Genomic DNA, 23,795 nt, shown 5'->3' with positions numbered 1-23,795 from the left:
ACTCGTGCTCTGTAGTTTGTCTAGAGCTGTGTTTCTCAAAGTAATGATCTGCAGACCAGTGGCAGTCTGTGGGCCCTCGACTGCTGGTCTGCAGTTTGCAGGACAGAAGGAACCAGTTGTAACCAATGGGCACAAATATGGTACCACCACAGATTTTTGTATCCATGGTGTGTGTGTGTGTGTGTAACCAAATCCCAGCCGAGACTTTACTGGTCTCTGGCATATTAGAAAAAACAAACAAACAAACAAACCTTTTCCAGTCTTCTACTTCAGCAAAGCATATGTGATGACTGGTTAGCAGTGGTTGTCTAGAAGGAGTCATAAGCTGATGTCTTTTTCTAGCTTAGCTGCTTGAAATTCTTTGTATACCTTTATATAATGGATATAGACGCCCCCATATATTTGGACTACACTTTCCAACAGATAAGATAGAGAAGAGCAATTGGTGCTGTAGTCAAATACATTTCAGAAGCAGCAGGATAGTTATGCTACTAACTTCATGTAACTATAGCCATTCTCAACCTCCACATTCAGCCTTAGCAATACTTAGCAATAGCAAGTACATTTCTACATTGCTTATCGGTGCACTTAAGCACTTCCTAAGTGGTTTACGATGTATAAGCTAATTGCCCCCAACAAACTGGGTATTCATTTTAATGAATCATAGAATCGTAGAGTTGGAAGAGACCACAAGGGCCATCCAGTCCAACCCCCTGCCATGCAGGAAATCACAATCAAAGCATCCCCGACAGATGGCCATCCAGCCTCCGTTTGAAGACCTCTAAGGAAGGAGACTCCACTACACTCCGAGGGAGTTTGTTCCACTGTCGAACAGCCCTTACTGTCAGGAAGTTCCTCCTAATGTTGAGGTGGAATCTCTTTTCCTGCAGCTTGCATCCATTGCTCCGCGTCCTAGTCTCTGGAGCAGCAGAAAACAAGCTTGCTCCCTCCTCAATATGACATCCCTTCAAATATTTAAACAGGGCTATCATATCACCTCTTAACCTTCTCTTCTCCAGGCTAAACATCCCCAGCTCCCTAAGTCGTTCCTCATAGGGCATGGTTTCCAGACCTTTCACCATTGTAGTCGCTCTCCTTTGGACACGCTCCAGTTTCTCAATGTCCTTTTTTAATTGTGGTGCCCAGAACTGGACACAGTATTCCAGGTGGGGCCTGACCAAAGCAGAATAGAGTGGCACTATTATTTCCCTGGATCTAGACACTATATACTTCTATTGATGCAGCCTAAAATCGCATTGGCCTTGTTAGCTGCCACATCACACTGTTGACTCATGTTCAACTTGTGGTCTACTTGGACTCCTAGATCCCTTTCACACGTAGTTTCATTCAGCCAGGTGTCCTCTATCTTATATCTGTGTTTTTCATTTTTCCGCCCTAAGTGCAGTAACTTACATTTCTCCATGTTGAATTTCATTTTGTTAGCTTTGGCCCAGTTTTCTAGTCTGTTCAGGCCATTTTGAATCTTGATCCTGTCCTCTGAAGTATTAGCTACTCCTCCTAATTTGGTGTCAGCTGCAAATTTGATAAGTATTCCCCCAATTCTGTCCTCCAACATAAAGATGTTGAATAGAACTGGCCCGAGGACAGAGCCTTGTGGGACCCCACTGGTCACTTCTCTCCAGGATGAAAAGGAGCCATTGTTGAGCATCCTTTGCGTTCGGTCGGTCAACCAATTACATATCCATGTAACAGTTGCCTTGTCTAGCCCACATTTTACAAGCTTGTTTGCAAGAATATCATGGGGAACTTTGTCAAAGGCCTTACTGAAATCAAGATATACTATATCCACAGCATTCCCTTCATCTAACAAGCTGGCAATTTTATCAAAGAAAGAGATAAGGTTTGTCTGGCATGACTTCTTTCCCTGAAACCCGTGTTGACTTTTTGTGATTATGGTATTGCTTTCTAGATGTTCACAGACTCTCTGTTTAATGATCTGCTCCAGAATCTTTCCTGGGATTGATGTCAGACTAACTGGACGATAATTGTTGGGATCCTCTTTTTTCCCCGTTTTGAAGATGGGGACAACGTTTGCCCTCCTCCAGTCTGCTGGGACTTCTCCTGTTCTCCAGGAGTTCTCAAAGATTATTGCTAATGGCTCCGATATTACATTTGCCAGTTCTTTTAATACCCTTGGATGTAGTTCATCTGGTCGTGGAGACTATCTCTTTACTTATTCTGTGCTGAAATTCCCCTAATCTGTCCTCTGCTCCATTATCCTCAGGTTGAGCACCCTTTTCCTTTTCTGAGAAGACTGAGGCAAAGAAGGTGTTGAGTAATTCTGCCTTTTCTCTGTCTCCTGTTAGCATTTTGCCATCTTCTCCACGCAGTGGCCCTACCATTTCCTCCTTCTTCCTTTTGCTGCGGACATATCCAAAAAAGCCCTTTTTGTTGTTCTTAACCTCTCTAGCAAGCCTGAGTTCATTCTGTGCTTTAGCTTTTCTGACTTTATCTCTACACAGGCTTGCTATTTGTTTGAATTCCTTTTTGGTGATTTCCCCCTTTTTCCATTTCTTATACATGTCCCGTTTAAAACTTAGCTCAGTTGAAAGTTCTTTAGTCATCCATCCTGGTTTCTTGAGACATCTCCCATTTTTCTTCCTCACTGGAACTGTTTGAAATTGTGCCTTCAGTATCTCCCTTTTTAGAAACTCCCATCCATCTTGAACTCCCTTCTCTTTAGTATTGTTGACCATGGGATCACACTCAGTATTTCTTTAAGTTTACTAAAATCGGCTTTCCTAAAGTCTAGAATGTGTGTTTGACTATGCCTGGCTTCTCCTTTCAATTGTATAACAAACTGTAGGAGAACATGGTCACTTCCACCTAAAGATCCCACCACTTGCACCCCATTAACCAAGTCATCCTTGTTGGTTAGGATCAGATCTAGAATAGCTGAACCCCTTGTTGCCTCTTCCACCTTTTGGACAATGAAGTTATCTCCAAGGCAAGTGAGGAATTTGCTAGAACTTGAGGATTTGGCTGAGTTTGCCTTCCAGCAAATATCAGGATAGTTGAAGTCGCCCATCACTACTACATCTCTCCTTTCTGAATGTGTGGTCATCTGTTCTTGAAAGACATCATCCACTTCCTCAGTCTGACTTGGGGGTCTGTAGTAGACTCCCACAATAACATTCTTGTTGTTTTCCTGCCCTTTAATTTTTATCCAGATGCTCTCCACCGGGCTTCCATGATTGATGTCCTGGATCTCTTCACTGGTGTAAATATCTCTGACATATAGTGCTATTCCTCCTCCTTTCCTGTTTGACCTATTTCTCTTAAAAAGGTTATACCCCTCTATTTCTACATTCCAATCATGAGACTCATCCCACCAGGTTTCAGTGAGGCCTATTATATCATATTTGCTTTGTTGTGCTAGGAGTTGAAGTTCTCGGAATGACCTTGGAAGAATGCAAGGCTGAGTGAATCCTGGAGCCCCTGGCTGGTATCAAACTCACAACCTTGCAACTGTAAGTGAGTGGTTGCAGTGAAGCATTTTAGAGGCAAACTTATAGAATATTTTCCTTTGGAAAGAACAGTAGCAATCTTAAATGCACTTAGAAATCCAGTGTTAGTTTGGATGGTCTCAGAAGTTACAGTAATGTGTGTGTTTTGTGGTTGTGCAACACGTAGTAAGAGAAGAAAATATTTCCGAATGATAGGGTTACCAATTTAATTGTGCAAGGTAAAGATCCAAAATTTGTTAAATCACAAGTTGAGGAATAAGTCTTGTAAGATGAAAAATCAAAAGAAGAGAATTATATCTAGAATTATGAAATTAATTCATTTAGTAAAGACTGGATTTCAAACACTTTTTCTTGATTGTTATCTTGAGTTTGAGGTGGCATTGTTCTGGTTATCTATCTTTTCTTTATCCCCCCCACCAAAGTCTGTTGGAACGAAGTTTTCAGAAATAGGGAACTTCTCTTAGTTATATCAGTAGCTGGTTTGCTTGGAAGCATGTGTTGTAATGAATGGTTAGATGTTTGGATGTGTTTCCACAAACACCCTGGTGATATATTGTTAGCTAGGCAGCCAATTCCAGTATTCTCTATTGAATGGAAACTGCTCACATATCCTGTAAAGGCTCAAGTTTTGAGCACTCTCAAATGCCACCTTCATGTATAGAAGCAATGCATCTTTATATCAGTTGCTTGGGACAAACAACGGTGGTAGACCCCCGTCTTCATACCCTACTAATAAATGCCCAGAGTGGTGGGCTTCATAGACTTCTGGCCCAATGCAGTTCTGATCTTCTTATAATAAGTCAGGTTCTCTTGGTGTGTGAACAGTTCAGTCTGTTTTCTACATGTCAAGTGCCAAGACATAAATTTAATTTTAAATTTATTTGATACATTACTATGACAACCTTGTACCTAGAATTGACCATTGAACAATAGTGTATGTATTTTATAATGAAGTGCCTCTAAAATGATGTGCTTAATTTTTAATTTAATGTTTGTTATAATACTGTTGTTTACTTAATTGCTCCCATTTTCCATTATTTTTCTTTCTATTAATATGTCTAAAGAAAAGAAAAGAAAAAAGCACACACAACTCACTTTGATTTGCTCCATCTGGTTCTGATGCTGGCAAGTTAGCCTGATTTCATGATAACAATAATTTCTATTCTTAGATGACTTCCTCACAGTTAGATACTTCCGTGTTCCATTTCTCTTTTCTCTATAAATTTAGACTTATGGGTTCTCTTGATAATGAGGTCAAAGACCACTGCTGCATTTTACCTTTGCAGTATAGTTCTACAAGTTCTGATTCAAAAGCAGTGTTCGGTAAAGTATGAATTTTTGCTGCTGAGGACAAGTTTAGATCTGCTAGTTCCTATTCCCCTTCACTTTTTAAGATAAAGGCTTAGCAGTACACACTGTAGCAGCTGCTCAGCAAAGAGGTCATGTCAGAGGAGCTAAAAGTAAAGGTCACTAAAGGGTGCTTAACACTTGGCCCCTTTATTTTTTTGAAAGGACTCCTGGTTTAAAGAATGTGTACAGATAAGAGTGTCTTAAACTATTTCTCCTTACACATTTGCCTGCAAAAATCACTCCCCTGCCCACATTATTATTAGCAGCTGAAGGTGCTACTGTTGTAGTAAACAAACCTGTTATTTGGATTTGGATTCACATTGGAACCCAACGTGGCTTATTTTTTTTCTATAAAAAAAAGGGGGGAGAGGAGAAGGAAGGAGAACGTTACTTGCATTATGCATACCTGTTTTTTAAAAATGTGCATAACATAACATGTAGTACAGATTGAGTATCTGAAATACGCAAAGTTAACTGGATGGTTGGTTGAGACAGCGACACATTTGCTTTCTGATGATTGAGTTCATACAAACTTTTGTTTTGTGCACAAAATTATTTAAAATGTTGAGTATACAATTACCTTCAGGCTATGTATATATGAAACGTAAATGAATTTCTTGTTTAGACTTGGGCCCCAATTCCAAGAGATCTCATTCTATATACATAAATATTCCAAAATCAAAATAAGTAAACAATTAAATAAATAAATCCAGAATCCAAAACAATTCTGGTCGCAAGCATTTCGAATAAGGGATACTCAACTTGTATCATTACAGTTTGTTTCAAGATGAGTTATAGGAATCCCCTTGTCAGTTTCACCAATGGAACAGTCCAACGATCTATAAGAACTTTGCATGTGGTTGCTTCACTCCTTTTGGTTTGTTCCCTTCAGTTTCATTGGTGTCTTGCCCAAACTCCCTTGCATTTTCAGGCTTTTCTGCTACTTTAGTGGGGGCAGCATGTGCACCTGGAGCATGAGCATATATGTTAACCCTATTGTCTTCTACCTACCATGTTTCAGTCTTACTGATGCTATTTGCATTTAACCTTTGGTTTGCTCACTGTGACGGCTCTATGCTGCAGAATTAATGGAGTTTGACACTACTTTAACTGCCATGGCTCAATGCTATAGAATTCTGGGATTTGTGGTTTTGTGAGATATTTAGCCTTCTGTCAGAGAGCTCTGATACCACAACAAACTACAAATTCCAGTATTCCATATGATGGAACCATGTCAGTTAAAGTGGTGTCAAACTGCATTAATACTGTTGTGTGGCTGCAGCCTCAGTCATGCTACAGTTAATATCACATTTGAGGGTCTGCAAATATTATATTGATAGTGTGGAGGGGCATTGCAGGATTGTGTTTGGAGGGCTTGTTTTTCTTAAAAGGTTGCAGGAGGCTCCAAGGGTTGTTGAGGGCGTGAGCTGACATTTCTTTGTCATTGAGTTTATATTCATTGTTCATCCCCTTTTAGTGTAACTGTAAATTAGACTGTTTAGTCTAATTTTCCAATCTCTGGTGAACACTCCCTCACACATGGTGGTGGTGAAAAAAAATCTGTTTCCGTTACTTGGAGGCAAGCTGGTTTCAGCTGTTGTGCAAAATTTTTGCTGTCTTAAGTATGATCCAGAGTCTGGATGGCCATCTGTCGGGGATGCTTTGAATTGGATTTCCTGAATGGCAGGGGGTTGGACTGGATGGCCCCTGTGGTCTCTTCCAGCTCTACGATTCTATGATTCTATTTCTTCTGTTTCAGATTTAGGCATGCACAGCATTCATTGTTTGCATTCCTTTCCATTATTCTTTTCTTTTTTGGCCAAAGGTATTGTGCCAGTCCTTTCATAGGGCTTCATCTGTGCACCAAGGAACTTGTGAAGTTGTTCAGCACATGTGCCCAAAGAAAATACTACTAAGTGTGATTCATTTGCTATAGGGAAATATCACTTTTTAACTTAAGAAAAACAAGATTTTTTTAAAAAATTGATCAAAATTAAAATAGGATTAAAGTTATCATTTCCCTATGATTAACTTTGTTTTATAGATTTTGACTAATACTAAAGGTTTTATTTTTGCAGTTGCTGTTTTGAAATACCGTTGCTTTTGAAAAATATTATTTATTTTATCTTTATTTCAGCTAGGGAAAGAAAAATTCCATAAATCACAACACTGGAGTTACTGCAATAAAATTTCTATGCTGGTGGGAGAAGACAAACCTGGAATAGGAGGTGAACCTTTGCCTGGGCAGAAGCTGAAACCGAAGTACAGCGTTTTTCCTAGAGGTCTTGGGAGTGATGCACCTTCATGGGTAGCATTTGACAAACAGGTATACTGAGTCCTGATTCTTCATTCATTTGTTTAGTGATGAGGTTTCCAACATTTCTGCATTGGTTCAGATCCTAGGTTATAATAACTTGAGGAAACTCATGGTAGGAAAGTTTCCTGTCCTTCATCTGTGTCCCATGATAATCCTTTCAGGAAGGTTATAGGGTAGCCTTCAAGAACAATGCAGGGCATGGGGAGCTGCTAAGGAGAGAAGGAATCACCCTACATTGGGTGGGTGTCTCTGCTGTTTGAGAGATCAGGCCTGATCTGTTCCAGGACCCATTTGAATTTTTGGCTGTCCATGGTATCCTCAGTACTGTACACAGTACTGTACTCTGGTACACAAACATATGTATAACAACCCCCCCCCCCCACTTTTTACTCACCAGTTTATCTTGTTCTTGTTTTGTATCATTCCTGGGTCACTTATATAATAACTGGGAGCTCTCTATCCTACCCCAACCTTGTAATTTGTTTCACAGCTATTTGGGGACAGAGAAGAGAACTGGATCAGGATTTCTAGTTTTTACCATAAATTATACAACAACCTCCCCAAAATGGCCAGAAAGCTCCATTTACAAATTCAGCTCATCTGACTGGTCCTCGGCGCAATCTGCCTCAAGGAACAAAACACCATTCTCTGTTCAAAGCTGTGGTGTAGAATGGACTCCTTGCTTACATAATCCCTCTGCTTCATTCAGTTTCTCCAATACAAGAGCAAGTTGTCACTTTCAGTTATGCTTTTAATGGTATGTTTGCTTGTTTGGTTGTAATACCAAATTATAGTTTATTCAAACTAGGAAATATTCTCATAAAACCAAGCTTGTGAGGGCAAAGAGAGAGTGCATCAACACAGGACTTTATTCCTGGTTCTTCAGGTCGTGGCTTACAAGCTTGACAAACCAGCTCTGAATGCAGTCAGTATACTTAGGGTAGATTCTGCATGCTAAAAGTGCTAAACTTTGACTTATTAATAGGATAGGACTAAGTACAACATGTATTATACTGTTATTCCCATGCCATCTAAGGCTGCAGTGCTGCACTCACTTGCTTGGGTTTATTCTAGCTCGTTGCAGGTTCTGGCATTATATGCTTTAACACATCAGCTTTGTATTACAGTGTTTTGAAATGTGTGACTTACAGAATGGTGTCACTTTAAAGGCATTATCCCTTTGCCCCTGTTCTGTCAATTTCCTGATAAAGTAAAATATATTATTAGGCTAAACAGGAAAAGAACTTCATATATTGCATTTTAATAATATGTAAAATAGTGCACTTAATTTTCCATTGTGTAATTCATGCTTCAAGAGTGTAATGCTTTTGGCATGATCTCCAAGCCAGTTCAGCCAAAGTGCTTTGGATTTAAATCATTTTCTGGCCTGTGAAAACCAGTGGGACAGAATCAGCATAAATCCAAATACAATTATTTAACTGGACTAAGGATTAGGATGTTAAATAGTTAAGTCGCTTATGGGACAATTCATGCTTGAAAATGTTTCTCATAAAATTTGTTCATCAAATTATACTGTCCAAGCAAGCCAAACATAATGTGGTTTCCAGAGTGCCCAACAGGACTTGGCTAATCTCCATTCTTTCTCTGTATTCCTCCCTCCCCCTCTTTCTTCTTGATATACAACTTCTGTTAATTTTATTTAAAGAGAGAGGATAAACATTAGAGCTTGCACATGCCAAACACCAGGCAGCTGGTGATATTTTTGTTATCAAAGTTAAACGCTTTCAAGAAATAGGAAAATTCCAAAAGTTCAGGGATCTGAATTGGAAGGTATAATCTGCAGTGTTCATTTCCTTGTTAATTTGAAAATTCTTCTTGCTGCGGCTTATAACTGTTCCCTTTGATATTTGTGATGTTAGCAGCACAATCAGTCTTTAATTATCTATGTACAGCTTGCCTAATTAGAAGATTAAATCTCCTCATTAAGGACAAGTTCAGATGAGACATTACACTGCCTTAATCACTTCTCTCGCCCCCTCAGCTGCTGTCCCTGTATCTCTGCAGCTGAGCATACTTTAGCATACCTCCAACCAAGCACATTAAATGTTATCTTACTTTCTGCAACATGAGTAATCCTGTAGGACTATATTTAATGGTAAATTTCCTATGCCCACTTTAAAAAGAAGAAGAAAAAAAGGACAGAGCTGCACATCTCTGCCAATATCAGAAGAGTCATATATAGTTGAGAAATTAATAGCGCACAGATTTCCCAAATTTGCCTCCAGAACTGATACATTCCTCTAGTTGTGTGTTTCATAGATGCTTTCAATACTGGTCTGAAGTTAAGAACATACAACAGATGTTGACAGGGACTTGTTTCTTGACAATTACAAAACAATTTTAGTTGGAGTTTACCTCATACATAAACTTTTGGGTGGACTTAACTAGCCATTGTGAACTTATTTACACAATCTCTAAATGGATACTGGAAATGTTCAAGGAGGGTGGATGCTTTAGCCCTTTGTCTTTATTGCCATCTTCTTCTAGGGTTAACATCAACACTCAACTTAAGCACATTTAAATATTGGAATCTCAGGATATTAATATGGGGAAAAGAGCAGGCTTTCTGTTAGTCTTTTAAGCCTGAAACAGACAGACCAAATGGAGTGGTTTCTGACCACTTCAAGGGCATAGCGTTTATACAGCATCCTCCCTAAAGTGGCCAGAAGCTGTGCAGGAGCATGTGGGAGTGCGGGGCGGCGCAACCCCTTTGAATGAATGGGGCACGTGCGCCTGTGGCACGCGCGAACCGCCACACTTAATGGGGCTCGAGCACGATATTTGGCTTACGTGGGTGTGTGTGTGTGTGGAACGGATCCCCCGCCTAAGCCAAGGGCGCACTGTACAAACATAATGGGACATTTATCTTTAGCATAGCCTAGACTTTACCAGCATAGTCTGGGTCTTTTATCAGCTGGGAATGGCTTATCTGTTATCAAACAGCCATCTTGATATGATGGGAAACTAACACTTGCAGACAGCCTGCTATCTGTCTCTTCTCAGCCAGTTTTATATCATTCTCAGCTTTTCTCTGTCCAATCAGCATGCAGATCTTTAGTAGTCTTCTCTTACATAAATAATATTTTCCTCCAATCACGCTAAGGATCTTAGTGATTTTTACTCTGTGACGTAATATTCAATTACTACTTAGTTCTGGCTTCCTTCTGCATCACACCAGCCAGTAATCCTTTAATGCAATACTAGTAATACTTTAATGTTGTACATACAATTCTTGGGTTCATTATAAATCAATTTGCTGTTTATATCTCTCTTTCAAGCTTATCATGTTTATAATTAGCCTGGAACTAGCAAGTGACTGCACTCTATTATATACATATTCTACAATACATAAAGCTTTATTCTTTATATTTTGTGTTTCACAAATACCTTATTCAGGTTTATATTTTGCAAAATAGAAGTCAAATCAGTGCTCAGCCTATAACAATGTCCTCCTCTCATGAGGCTTGAGATGGGCTTTTATAAGTCTGCTTCTCATGTACTGACCAGTCTAAACTGGATGGACATCAGGGAGGATTTTCCTGTATTGGTGAGAAAGACCTGGCGAACTTTTCCTTTACAAATGGATTTTACTTTCAGAATGATAGAGCCTCCACTATCTGTGGGGCATTAATCTTGGAACTGGAAAATAGGCTCTAATTGGTATGGAAAGCTCCCACTGATAATGAAACATATCAGAAAGTCAGCCTCCACTTGAGAAGGGCAATTTCAAGGCAACAGAGCAAGAGGACAGTGACTTCCTTCCCCCACCTTGTATCTTTACTGTATTCACTTAGAATCTGAATTGTGTTTGTATCTCAACCTCAGCTGGAAAACTGAGGTCCGGAACACATGGGCCAAATTAAGTAGCTTTTGACCACTTTGGAGGCATGGCATTCAAATGATGCACACTTCCAATGCGGCCTGAAGTCTCACTGAAGCCACACTCCGGTCTTTTGAACTGGAGCAAAAAGGAGTTGAGATAATCTGGCTCTTGGTGGTGTGGGTTGGGTCTTGCGGCCACAGCCTGCTTTGGGAGTGGGCTGTATGGTTGGTGCGGTCCTGACCCGCCTGTGGCCAAATTGGACTCAGGCCGTTTTTTCCTGCCCATCTGCTCTAGCCCCGAGATAACAGTGCCAACAGTGCCAAGGGTTACTGAAAAACTCCATTATGATTAATGTAATTGTTCCCCAAAATACTTTTTGTGAGTGTTATTAGCTCTTTTTACTTGAACTGGCTTTTCGTACAATGAGCCTAAGCTCATTACTGAAGTTTTAATATATCCTTTTTTTGGTTTTTATGGCTTATCAATATTGGAATCTTTGCACCCTTTCCTTTTGTTGAGCCTGTAAGCTCCTCGTCTCTCCTACTTTAAGTTATATATTTTTTTAGCCCACTAATGGAAATCCTGTGGTCCTCTAATGCTGCTAGAATTCAAGCCCCTATTAGCCCCAATTAGAAATGTGATGTTGTGGTGGAAAGGATTGGAAAAAAAGTTTTGGGGGGCAGGGAAATTGCCATTTTTTTTCTGAAGTCTTTTTCCCTTTAGAAAAATTAGGATAATATGGGGTTAAGAATTTTGTTTTAGAATGATGAATCAAATATTTATGACAGGATGTTCATGTATTTATTCCCCCTGCATTATTTTGAAAACCAGCATATCAGGTAGACATTTATGTAAGAACTTACAGTATCTCATACCAATGTAATTTCTAATCTTGGTTTCCTTTTCTCAGTTCTTTTTATGGAAACGAGTGGGTTATGTTTGCTTGGTATCATGGAAACTAGAGAATATATATATATATATATTTGAGATTGACTTGAAGGCAGTTAACAACAACAAAAATATCAATGTATAGCTGTTGATCATTTCTTTGAAAAAATTTCCTGCTTCTCATACGTTGGCAAAAAGATTTCTAATAGTTCAGGTGTCCTTTTCAGTTCAGTATCTTGTAGCTCCATTGAAACAATAATAGTTTAAAAAGTAAATTTTACAGTTGGCCCACCCCTTATGCGGGCTTGCCTTCTGCGGACTTGAGCTCACGTGGAAGGCAAGCCCCAATCAAAACAATGGGGTGTGCACCAGTGCGCACCATGGTGTGCCGCGGGAGCACACCCCATTACACCAAATGGGATTTGAGCATACGCTCAATTCCCCTTATGTGGGAGAGTTCTGAACGGATCCCCCCATAAGGGGCGGGACTATTGTATTTGTAATTATTTCTTGTATAAACTGTAGATTTATCAAACATGATACCTTTATGCCAAGCCAAGTTACACATAGTGATTTTATTCCTAAAATAACAAAGGCCTGTTATAGACTGCCAAAATAAAGCTGCTTCGGGTCTCTTTGGAGGTATGCTGTTTAAATGATGCATGGGTCCTAAGAATCTGGAAGCTGCACCAAAGCTGCCCTCCAGTGCTTAGGAATGGGGTGTGGCTTTGGCGTGACCTCCGGACTCTTAGGACCCATGCATCATTTAAATAACATACCTCCAAAGAGACCTGAAGCAGCTTTATTTTGGCAGTCTGTAACAGGCCAAAGTGACTTTGAATCTGCAATAGGTGTGAATATTTAATTTTTTCCAGTTTTTCTGAAAATTTGTGTTTTTATCTGGAAAAAAAAAGCTCCCACCCCTGCCTGTGGTTTAAAAATTTCTGGGCATTTTATATCCTAGTCTCAGCCTGGGTTAGGAATGATGGAGATTGTAAGCCTGAGGGCAGGGAACCATCTAATTAAAAAGATTGTATGTACAGCGCTGTGTAAATTTACAGCGCTTTATAAATAAAGGTTAATAATAATAATAAAAGTTTTAGAGGACTTTGTTTCCCCCATCTGTTTTAGAAGGTAAGCTTTTATTCAGGGCTCTGGTCTAATTCCTTCTTCCCTGAACGTGTTATATGCTTAGTTTTAGGTAAAGAAATAAATTATATTTTTTTAAAAAAAATATTGCGCTTCTCTACAGAACTTTGTCATAGGACAGAGTAAAAATTAAGTAAACAAAATGTGGGAAATGTGGTGAAAGTTCGTTGCTTTTTAAAGATCACGCCTGCTCAGATTTAGATAGAAAAGGTTCAGTAATGTGAAGATGTTTAGGGAGGCCATCTTGATTCATCCCTAAAATTTATACTTCCGTTATCCCCAAGCTCTACCAGTTTGATAAGAGATGGTCATAGGATTGCTTGCTTTTATGAGCCACAGGAAAGAGGAACTTAACTAACATTCTTTTTGACCCCTCCCAGTAGCATAATATGTTCCATTACACACATGCACAATAATGTGTTTTAAAGCAGTTTTAGAAGCATTCCCCTGATAGTAATTTAATATCACTTCTCAGATTTTCCACATAACCATGGATCCTTCTTTCTTTCTTTTCCATAGTACACATGCCTATGTTTGAGTCTCTGGGCCAAAGCAGAAAGTCTGGAGGAGCAATCTCTGGCTGCTCCAGCCCTGATCACACCAGTACCACAGCGACCACAAGGCCCACTTTCAAAGTGGGCCACTGCTGCAGTCTGAAGCTGGCTGCCAGTAGGAGTGGATTTAATCCACTCCTAAAAGGTCCAGCTCTTGCTGCCTTTGCGAAGCCTTGGTGAAGCTTCCAGCAGCTTTGGGGTATGTGTCATCTAAATGCTGCACTCCCAAAGTGGTGAGCTTATTTGGCCTGTGTGTTCAGGTCTTTAGCTCATTGCAATCTTGTGGTCCCTGGGTCAGCATGTCAGGAAGAACAGAATATATTAGGTCTCCTTAGCCAAGGGCAAATATAGGGGGCCACTGCTGGAAGCAGAGAGCCAGCCTCAAATGCCCCTCCCAGCTCCTGTTGAAATGTCTCAGCCCTTACTAATGTTGAAATCCAGGCAGTATCTGAGAGGGGGCAATGGAAGCTTGGTGGTGTCAGTAGAAGATTTGGGAGAGTCTGTGCACACATCGCTCTGACAGCTGCCCAGGAGGGACCCGTGAACATGGTGGTAATCTACACCATCTCTGGAGATTACCCATATTAATTCCTCTCCACGAATTTAAATGGAAGGGAAATAGTGTAAAAAAAAAAAAAGGGAGAGTAAAAGACCCAGCCTGACAGGGAGAGGAGTGAAAACACTCATTCTCCATCATTCCTGCCTTGCCATTATAACATCCTAAAGGATTTTGGAGATCTTGGAGATACCTGATATCAAAACTCTCTGAGGTAAGGGTTAGGATTACCTTGTCTACCTATTCACTGAAGGAGTACATTATTATTTAGTTTGTGTCGTCATATCCATTCTTGAATTCAATAGAATTTCCTCTTAGATAAGAATGCACAGAAATGCATTGACTTCATACTCAGAAGGTTGTATTGCAGGTCTCTTGAACTGTTTTAATAAATGACATTTCCATGCTGTTTGTGCTGTATATGAATATGGTTAATGTGAGTAATATGTATATTATTGTTTCTCTTCAGATTATATGTGGTTGATGTGAGTATCTGAAAAGAGGTTTTACACTGTAAGTATTAGAATCAAATTGCAGACCTAAATGGAAACCACTGTATGCCACATGCCTCACAATATAACTCAAGAGATGTTTAGGTTGAAATCCTTCCTCTCTCACACATACATTTTGTAATGTACACTGATGTGTTCAGTTTATGTCTTTGCTTACAGCACAACTGATGTTGACAGTTGTCAATTTTTGCTTTTTGTGTAGGTATTATCTTTTGATGCTTACTTTGATGAAGAAGTTCCTGACAAAAATCAAGAACTGTACAGAATAAGACATTGTAAAATATACTTCTATCTGGAAGATGACACTATTCAGGTGGTTGAACCCCAGGTGAAGAATAGTGGAATCCCACAAGGTATTTTTATTTGCAAACCTTCTATTTCTTTGAGGCCTTAAAATAAAAAGTGTTATTTTTGCCTATCTGACCCAATTTGCTGTTTGCATAGTGTAGTTATTACTTATAAACAGGAACTGGTTAAATCTTAGGTTTAAGGTCAGTCAGCCAAAACAGGTATTCCAGTGTTCAAATTGTAGCCAACAATCATTCTGTAAATGGCTTAGTAAACTAATTTGAATGTCTCTTAAACTAATTTGAATGGCAGTACATCTTTTTTGAACTGGAGAAATATTTGACCATATTTACACATGATATTGTGGCAGTACTGGACAATATAGGTATAGATTTAGTTAAAGCTCCTTGGTGTGTCCCCCTTTTGAACTGTCTGCTCTGTTACTTTCTCATCTATAAACTGATATTCTTGACATCACTTTTTCCCACACAACTCCTTCCCCTCTCTCTTAGTCATGGAATCAGTGGTAGAAGATCCATCAAACCCTGTCTTCACTGAAGACAGTCTTTTCTCAGTGATTCCAAACACCAGCATCATCTTCTATGTAAGGTAACACACGTAGGGTGGATGAAACTCTGCTTCGTTGTCTTTCTTGATACTTTTGCCTAGTCTGAACTGAGACTTGAGTGAAACATGGCAAAATGTGACTAGATCGGGTTTTTGTTTTTTGGTGAATTTTACACATGTTTTAATGTGTTACGTATGATTTGTTACTTATGATGATTACTCAAGTTCAGAGGAGCATGTTATTTTCAGACCCTTCCTCTGCTGTCATAGAGAATGTTTTTAAATACAAAAAGTAACACCTTTACAAGCGTTAAACATAAACTGCTTCAAACATAAAATCTATGTGTGGCAGAACTCTGTGTAAGCTGTGTAATTCACAGAACAGAGTGAAATATCATGCACATTAATCAAACAGTGTTAATGGATGGAAAGTGAGAAGAGCAATAATAAAAGATACAGAAAACCTCCCTTATTCCAGACTCAGAATGTCTTAAAATAATGGAGACTTTCTTTGTTGAAACAGACTGCATGGGAAGAGTCTTCCATATTGTATAATCTCATGTTAGCTGAACCTAAACTAACCAATGTGCTTTGTTATGGAAATGTTATGTTTGTCCCTTAAGGGTTAACATCTCTTTCCAGTATATTCCATATCCCACAATCCAAAGAACAGTTAAGAAGGGGTTGGCTAATTTCCCCAAGGTCAGCCAGTGATAACAGAGAAGAGATGTTGCCTGCTGGCAGGCTTCCCCAAGGCCAGATGGATGAAAAGGGAAGTGCAGTCAGGCACATAAGGCCACAGTCACATCCCCCAGCTTCAATGAATCACTGATTGTCTAAGGGCCTCTGATGTTCCCAGTTACTTTAGAAAATTGGCTCTGTGTATACTCATAGTCTGGTTATCCTAGTTGGAGGAGGTCATACAGCCTATTGAGCAAACAGGAAAAATGTGCTCACAGTGATTTTTGTTGCACTATTTAGGTACTATGGTACTTTCACTTAGTAGAATAGAGAATATAGATCCACTGACCTTAGGTTAGAAGTTCTTTGAAAAACTTCTTACAGTTTAATTTTGGGAAGTATTCAAAACAACAGTGCTAAAACTATTTTTTACAGCCTTCTGGGTTATGAAACAGGAATTATGCATTTTACACTTTTTACCTAATCTGGAACTCAGAGAGCTCAGAATTACTGGAAGAGATACAAATGTAATTAAATAATTAAGGGAATTAATGCATAAATGCAAAGTGGATGAAGCAAAATGCATATCACACGCCTTTATACTTTTCTCCAGATTTTGTTTATAAATAAAACATTGTGGAGCCCAGGGTTTTGTCCCATCAACAGCATATTATAAACTATATTTTCCTACTTAGGGGCTGTACAGACAGTCCTGAAGGGGCAGGATGCACCCACCCCTGTTTCAGCCCGATCAGGGCTGTGGCAACCTCACACCGTGGCCCGATCTGGCCTTTGCAGGGCGCAAAAAGGAGCTGTAAAAAGCAGGTCCTATTTGCGCCCTGCAAAGGGCACAATAGCCTTATTGCCATGGCTTAGCAGCGCTCCTTCAGCACTGCATCGTCTCTACACAGCACTGGAGGAGCGCCATGACATCATGCCTCCCTAGGGGCAGAGCCAGGGAATGCATCGTGGAGACGCTACGTCCCAACTCCGCCCAAATGCTGACCCAAACAGCCGCTCTTAACAGCTGCTTAGTCTCCTGTCAGATACTGAGAAATTACCAGTCGTATCATCATAGTTTTGAAGCAAAATAGCAATCCTCCCCCCCAATTTTTGCCTATCAGTACCAGTATGTTTCCTTGTAGATGTATGTAGACCTGATATAATTTCATGCAAAGCAGTAGAAAGCAAATATATATAATAATAATACAAGATAGCATTAGGTAAAATAAGCAAGCAACAAATTAAAAACATCAAATATCACATATCAAAACGAATATCAAATAACAGTCAGATAACAGTCACAATGCCTGGGAACGCTTCCCTGAATAATACAGTCTTCAACTCCCTTTTGAAACTGGTTAAAGAAGTGATGACCTGTGCTCGTGGGGAAAGGAGGTTCCAGGATTGAGGGGCAGCAAGTGAGAAGAGACTAATCCGGGAACAAAGGGTACGAGTGGGGATGTGAGGAGAAAGAAGTTCAGATAAATAAGGAGGGACCAGCCCATGCAGGGCTTTAAAAGTCAACAACAAAAACTTATACTGGATACAGAAGGGGAAGGGGAGCCAGTGAAGAGATGATAATAGAGGAGAAACATGGTCAAAGTGGCGAGCGGATGTAATAATGCGTGCAGCTGAATGCTAGACAGAAATTAAAGGATGGAGATGAGAGAGAGGAAGCTCTGCCAGAAGGAGGTTACAATAGTCGTGAGACCACCAGGGCATGGACCAGAGTCTTGGCGGTAGAGGCCGAAAGAAATTGACAGATTTTAGCAATGTTGTAGAGAAAGAATCTACAAACCTTGGCTGTGACCTGGATCTGGGGGACACATGACAGAGAAGAATCAAAAATAAAACCAAGACTGCAGGCTTCCTGGACTTGTCGAATAGAGATGTTGTCAACGGAAACAGAAAGGGAGTATTGGAGGGAGGGAGGGAGGGAGGGCAGGCTTAGGTGGAAAAACAAGAAGCTCTGACTTGGACATGTTGAGCTTCAAGTGCCAATGCCACATTCACTGAGAAATAGCCGTGAGACAAGATGAGACTTGCTGTTCAAGCCCCGGAGAAAGGTCAGAGGTGGAAAGATACAGCTGTGTGTCATCGGCGTACAGATGATAGGAAAAACCAAAAGAACTGATAAGTTTTCCTAAGGAAAAAACAGTAGGGGAGCCAAAACAGAGCCCTGGGGAACTCCAACAGATAACGGGACAGAGGAAGAAGTCTGACCACCCGAGACACTGCAAAAGATCTATCTGACAAATAAGATTTAATCAAATCAAGAACAGAGTCTGAGAACCCAAGGTCAGAAAGTATATCAAGTAGGAGGCAGTGATCAACGGTGTCGATGTCCGCAGACAAATCGAAAAGAACAAGAACAGCATAAAGGTCATTCGCCTTGGCCCATAAAAGATTTTTCAAGATTTTTGTGACAGTGTCTCTAGAATGCTGAGGGCGGAAACCAGACTGAAAGGGTTCAAGAATGGAGTTGGCTTCGAGAAACTCAAGACAGCGAGAATAAATGATCCATTCCAAAACCTTAGAAAGAAAAATAAGAAAAGACATCGGACAATACTTAGACAAGGAAGAGGGGCCAAGAGAAGATTTTTTCAGGATTGGGGACACGAGAGCATGTTTAAAGTCCAAAGGGAAGGAGCCCGGAGAGAGAGAGAGAGAGAGAGAGAGAGAGAGAGAGAAGATTAAAGATATAGAGAAGCGAGGGCAGAAAAGAAGGGGCTATAGAGATTAGAAGGTGAGAGGGAATTGGATCGAGAGAACAAGTTGCAGGTTTGGAAGAATTTAGTGTAGAGAGTTCGTCCAAAGAGACAGGAGGAAACACAGAGAGCTTTTTAGTTGCAGGTGCCAGAAGATTAGTGGTGGAAGACAAATCAGGAGGGACTATCTCAGATCGAATAGTAGAAATCTTAGTGATGAAATAATTAGCAAAGTCAGTAGAAGAAAATAATGAGTAGACAGGGGGAGAGGAAGGTTTTAGCAAAGAGTTAAAGCAGGAGAACAGACGTTGCGGGGGTCGCTCATTGGCACAGATCAATGATTTATAATAATTCTGCTTTGCCATAGACAGGGCGCGTGAAAAGGATAAAAGGATGAATTTATAATGAATAAAATTGGCCCACTCCCTGAACTTTTTCCAAAGACGTTCGGCCGCTTGAGAGCAGGACAGGAGAAACCTAACTATGGGGGAAAGCCAGGGCTGAGGTCTAGATGTAGAGGAGGACATGTGTAGAGATACAGAGGCAAAGCTGTCAAGAGTTGAAGAAAGAGTGGAGTTAAATTAAGACATATGAGTCTACATCCCCAAGATGTAGAGGAGAGAAATATGAATCCAAGGACTGACTGAGATGATCAGAATTAACAGACTGGAGATCACGAAAATAGCAATGAATATGACAAGGAGGTGGGATATAAATAAGAGTAAAAGAAATTTGATGATGATCAGATAATGGAAAATTAGATGCTAAGTAGTCAGAGATGACAGCAGCGAGAACTAGATCAAGGCAGTGACCGAGAGAATGGGTTGAAGAGTTGGAGTGAGGTTGAAGACAGAAGGAAGCTAAGAGGGAGCTAAAGCGAGACGTTGAAGGATTCTTGGGATCATCAAGGTGGATATTGAAATCACCTAGAATCAGAGAGGGAACTGAATCCGATAGAAAAAATGTGAGCCATGACTCAAAGTCTGAAAGGAACTGGGTAGCAGAATCAGGAGGGTGATAGATAGCTACAATCTGCAGCTGCAAAGGAAAAAATAGTCTAATAGAGTGAGACTTGAATGAAGAGAAACTATAGCTAGGGGGAGGAGAAAGAACTTGAAACTGGCAGGAATTAGACAATAATATACTGACCCCTCCTCCTCTACCCTCAGGGCAGCTAGTATGGGTGAAAGAAAGACTGTCAAAAGAAAGGGCAGCGGAGATAGCAGTATCATGGGCCGCGAGCCAAGTTTCAGTAAGAGCAAGAAGATTAAATGATCTAGAGAGAAAGAGCTCGTGAATTGCTGTCGCTTTTGGTGCAACAGAACGGCAGTTCCAGAGTAAAAAAAAAGAATGGAAGCTGGGAGATAGGGAGAGGTCGAATAGGGATCAAGTTAGGAGAGATGTATGGAGCCATTGGAAGGAATGGATTCAGTACCCAAAAATCAACAGAAGAAAAAGTGACAACAAGAAAAGTAGAAAAATAATAGCTGATGGTGCTAGATAACATTGCCTGAACACCACAAGACACAAGGAAACTAATAGATAAGGAAGGGGTGGCTTTGGAAGCCTTTGCCCGATGTCCCAGCTGCTGAGGATGATGGAAGGAGAGGTGGTTTGAGAAGCCTCTGCTTGTAGTCCCAGCTGTTCCTCTAGCCACGTCCCTCTCACTGCTCTTCCAGAGGTCCCAGTGTTGAGGGGAGAAAAGAAAGGAAGTTCAGCGTCCTGTCTGGCTGGCTCTCAGCTGAGTTGTTGCCTGATCATCCACTAAGGCGACCATAGCAGTCTCAACTTTGTATCTTGCTCTGACACTGGTTTGAAATGGCTCTAGATAATTTGTATCATCCAAGACGTAACTAGGTTTAAGTAAGGGATGAAATAGATGGGCCAAATGAAGCGGTTTCTGGCTGCTTTGGGGACATGCTGATTAAATACATTTCCAAAGCAGCTGGAAGCCTCACTGAAGCCACACTCTGGTCCTTAGGACCAGAGCTAAAAGGAGCAGGGATAATCCGACTCTTTACAGTGTATAAAGGAAAGAACTATCTTAAATAGGATGGCCTGTCTAAAGAAAAGATCTAAACAACTTGAAGGCATGCAATAAACAACAAAGTGTGTTTGGAACAGCAGTGCTGCCAAATAGATTTAAACTTAATCATTCCTTTGTAGATCATTCCATTGATTTACAAGTTAACATTTATACTGTATGTCCTTACCTATAAGAGTTAAAATTATGTACTTTTTTAACTTGGTGTTGTTAACTACCCTTGAATTGACTCATGGTGATCCTGTGGATGAGACATCTCCAGAAACCCCTGTCCTCCACTACTCTACTTAGGTCCTGCAGTTCCTGTGACCTCCTTGATTGAATCCAGCCATCTGGCGTGCAGTCGACCTCTCTTTCTACTACCTTCTACCTTCCATAGCATTATTGTCTTTCCTAAAGAATCATGCCTTCTCATGATGTGGTCAAAGTCTGACAGCCTCAGTTTCATCAACTTGGCTTCCAGGGAGAGTTCAGGCTTAATCTGTTCAAGACAATTTATTTGTCTTTTTGGCTGTCCACAGTATTCTCAGCACTGTTCTCCAGCTCCACATCTCAAATGAGGTGATTTTGTTTTTATCCACTTTCTTCACTGTCCAGTTGTCACATCCGCATGTGGTGACGGGGAATACAATGACTTGGATGATTCTAACTTTAGTGCTCAGTTGTATATCTGTACATTTTTGGATCTTGTCTAGTTCTTTCATAGCTGCTTGTCCCTTTCCTAATCTTCTGATTTCTTTTAGATTGTAAGCCTGAGGGCAGGGAACCGTCCAATTAAAAAGATTGTATGTACAGTGCTGTGTAAATTTACAGCGCTTTATAAATAAAGGTTAATAATAATAATAATAATAATAATAATAATAATAATAATAAATTGACTACAGTCTCCATTCTGATCCATATTTGATCCAAGGTACAGGAAATCTTTGACTATTTCGATATCTTCATTATCTAGGTTGAATTTATGTATATCGTCCGTGGTCATTATTTTTGTTTTCTTTATGTTCAGCAGTAAGCCTACCTTTGCACTTTCTTCTTTAACTTTCCTCAGTAGATTTCCAGGTCTCTGACATTTTCTGCTAGTAGTATGGTATTATCTGCATATCTTAGATTGTTCATGTTCCTTCTTCCTATCTTCACTCCTCCTCCTGAGTCTAAGCTTGTTTGCATGTAAGTTTAAGACAGGGTGATAGAATGCATTCTTGCCTGACCTTTTTGCCAATTAGGAACCATTCTTTTTCTCCATATTCTGTTCTAACAGTAGCCTCTTGTCCTAAGTACAGATTCCTTGTCAGGACTAGTGGCACTCCCATTTCTTTAAGAGTTTACCTCCACTTAACTCCATGCAAATTAATAAGAAAGCAATGCTGCAGTGTTAGGTACTTCCTTCTCCAAACTCCTCATGTTCTCATAATTTCAACTTGTATAAATTGGCATAATTTTTTCAACTTATAAACAAGTATATATGGTAGCCCAATGTGGGCGGGGTTGGTGCAGCCGGCTGCATGCTGGGTAGTGAAGTCCTTTTGAAAACACGTGTGCAACAAACTTTCCACGCAAGGCTTTGCGAGAACTGTAACTTTTAATAGTAACTAATAACTACAACTCAGTGTAACTTCCAAGAAATCCCACGGCCCCGAGCCACTGTTTCCCAGCCTCCCTCTTTATTCTGGCTTCTGCTCCTCGACTTTCTCCTGGTGTCTCTCTCTTCGGGTTGCCCGACCACCCGCGTGCTTTTCCAGGGGTTCCTTCTCAGCCTTTTCCCTCTCCTGCGGTTGGGGTCCCTGCTCCCAATGATTCCCTTTACTGTCCCACCACTCACTCACTAGGCCTCCTGTCTCCTGTTTCTTCCAGAATTCCTCCTCGGGAAAAGGGAAGTCCCCTTCCTCTCGTGGGTCACGCAGCTGGAGAGTCTCGTGGGAGCCCGGTGGCCTTGGGGTTAGTTTAGTTTGTAGGGACATGGGCTGTCCGGCCCTGAGAGGGCTATGGGTCACTCTATCTCATCTTGACTCGACCGCCTCTCCACGTCCTCCTCTTCTGCGTCTGTTCCCTCTCCCCAGGTGCACCTCTCCCTCTCCTCTTATCCTCCTCCTTGGCTCCTCCTCTCTTTCCTCTAGCCCCTCCCCTGGGCTCTTCATCTTTAATTCTTCCACCTGATCGCTCTCTCCTCCCCCAACTCTCCCTTCAGGTACCTCTACTCTGCTACACCCAATAATTCTAGACTTCATAAACACATTGTATGCATATTTTGCTCATAGTCATTATTTTCTCCCACAGTTTATCGTAAATATTTCATTATGTTCTGGATATTTTACAATAATTTTGAGCTCTTCATCAAAAAATAAAAATAAGAAATGAAAAGAATTAATCTGGATATTTTACAATAATTTTGAGCATCAAAAAATAAAAATAAGAAAAGAAAAGAATTAAGTTTTGGTTTGGTTAACTATTTTATTTGGGAACTATAGTAAGGTTACAGTTAGAAATATTGTCAAATGTGTGGGCTAAGTGCAGCCACTCAGTGTGACTGTTTTAGCCATAAGTGGACTTTTATCAAAAATGTAAGTTACTTGTAGTCACTTCTCAGAAAAGAAGAAACATGGTGAAATTGCCACTCATAGTTGTTTATAGGCCCCAAGGGCCCTTTTTGAGATGATGATGATGATGATGATGATGATGATGATGATGATGATGATGGTATTGGTGATAACAGTGTTTTTAAATGGTGTGTGTATGACTTTAGGAACTTCCTGTCCCTTTTCATCACTGTGGTTTTGGAAGATGTTGATTTGTAACTCTTGTTGACTTTGGGGTCTTTCATTTTCTGTGCAGAAATGTTTTCATAT

The 23,795-nt window shown here is 40.3% G+C and overlaps 1 protein-coding gene across 1 annotated transcript in view; it reads left to right on the top strand.

Moving 5' to 3' along the window:
• The window catches only part of EFHC2 (EF-hand domain containing 2), a 103,652-nt gene that overhangs the window by 2,329 nt on the left and 77,528 nt on the right, over positions 1-23,795 (top strand). The window contains exons 2-3 of the mRNA XM_089508091.1: positions 6,976-7,164; positions 14,861-15,011. Coding sequence (XP_089364217.1) covers positions 6,976-7,164; positions 14,861-15,011 — 340 coding nt within the window. The remainder of the gene's footprint in view (positions 1-6,975; positions 7,165-14,860; positions 15,012-23,795) is intronic.

Source organism: Sceloporus occidentalis, unplaced genomic scaffold (genome assembly GCF_023333645.1).
Source record: "Sceloporus occidentalis isolate IW3139 unplaced genomic scaffold, rSceOcc1.0.p SCAF_2, whole genome shotgun sequence".
NCBI classification, from domain to species: Eukaryota; Metazoa; Chordata; class Lepidosauria; order Squamata; family Phrynosomatidae; genus Sceloporus; species Sceloporus occidentalis.
The sequence above is the reverse complement of the archived record's forward strand: the minus strand, read 5'-3'. Positions and strand labels throughout refer to the sequence as shown.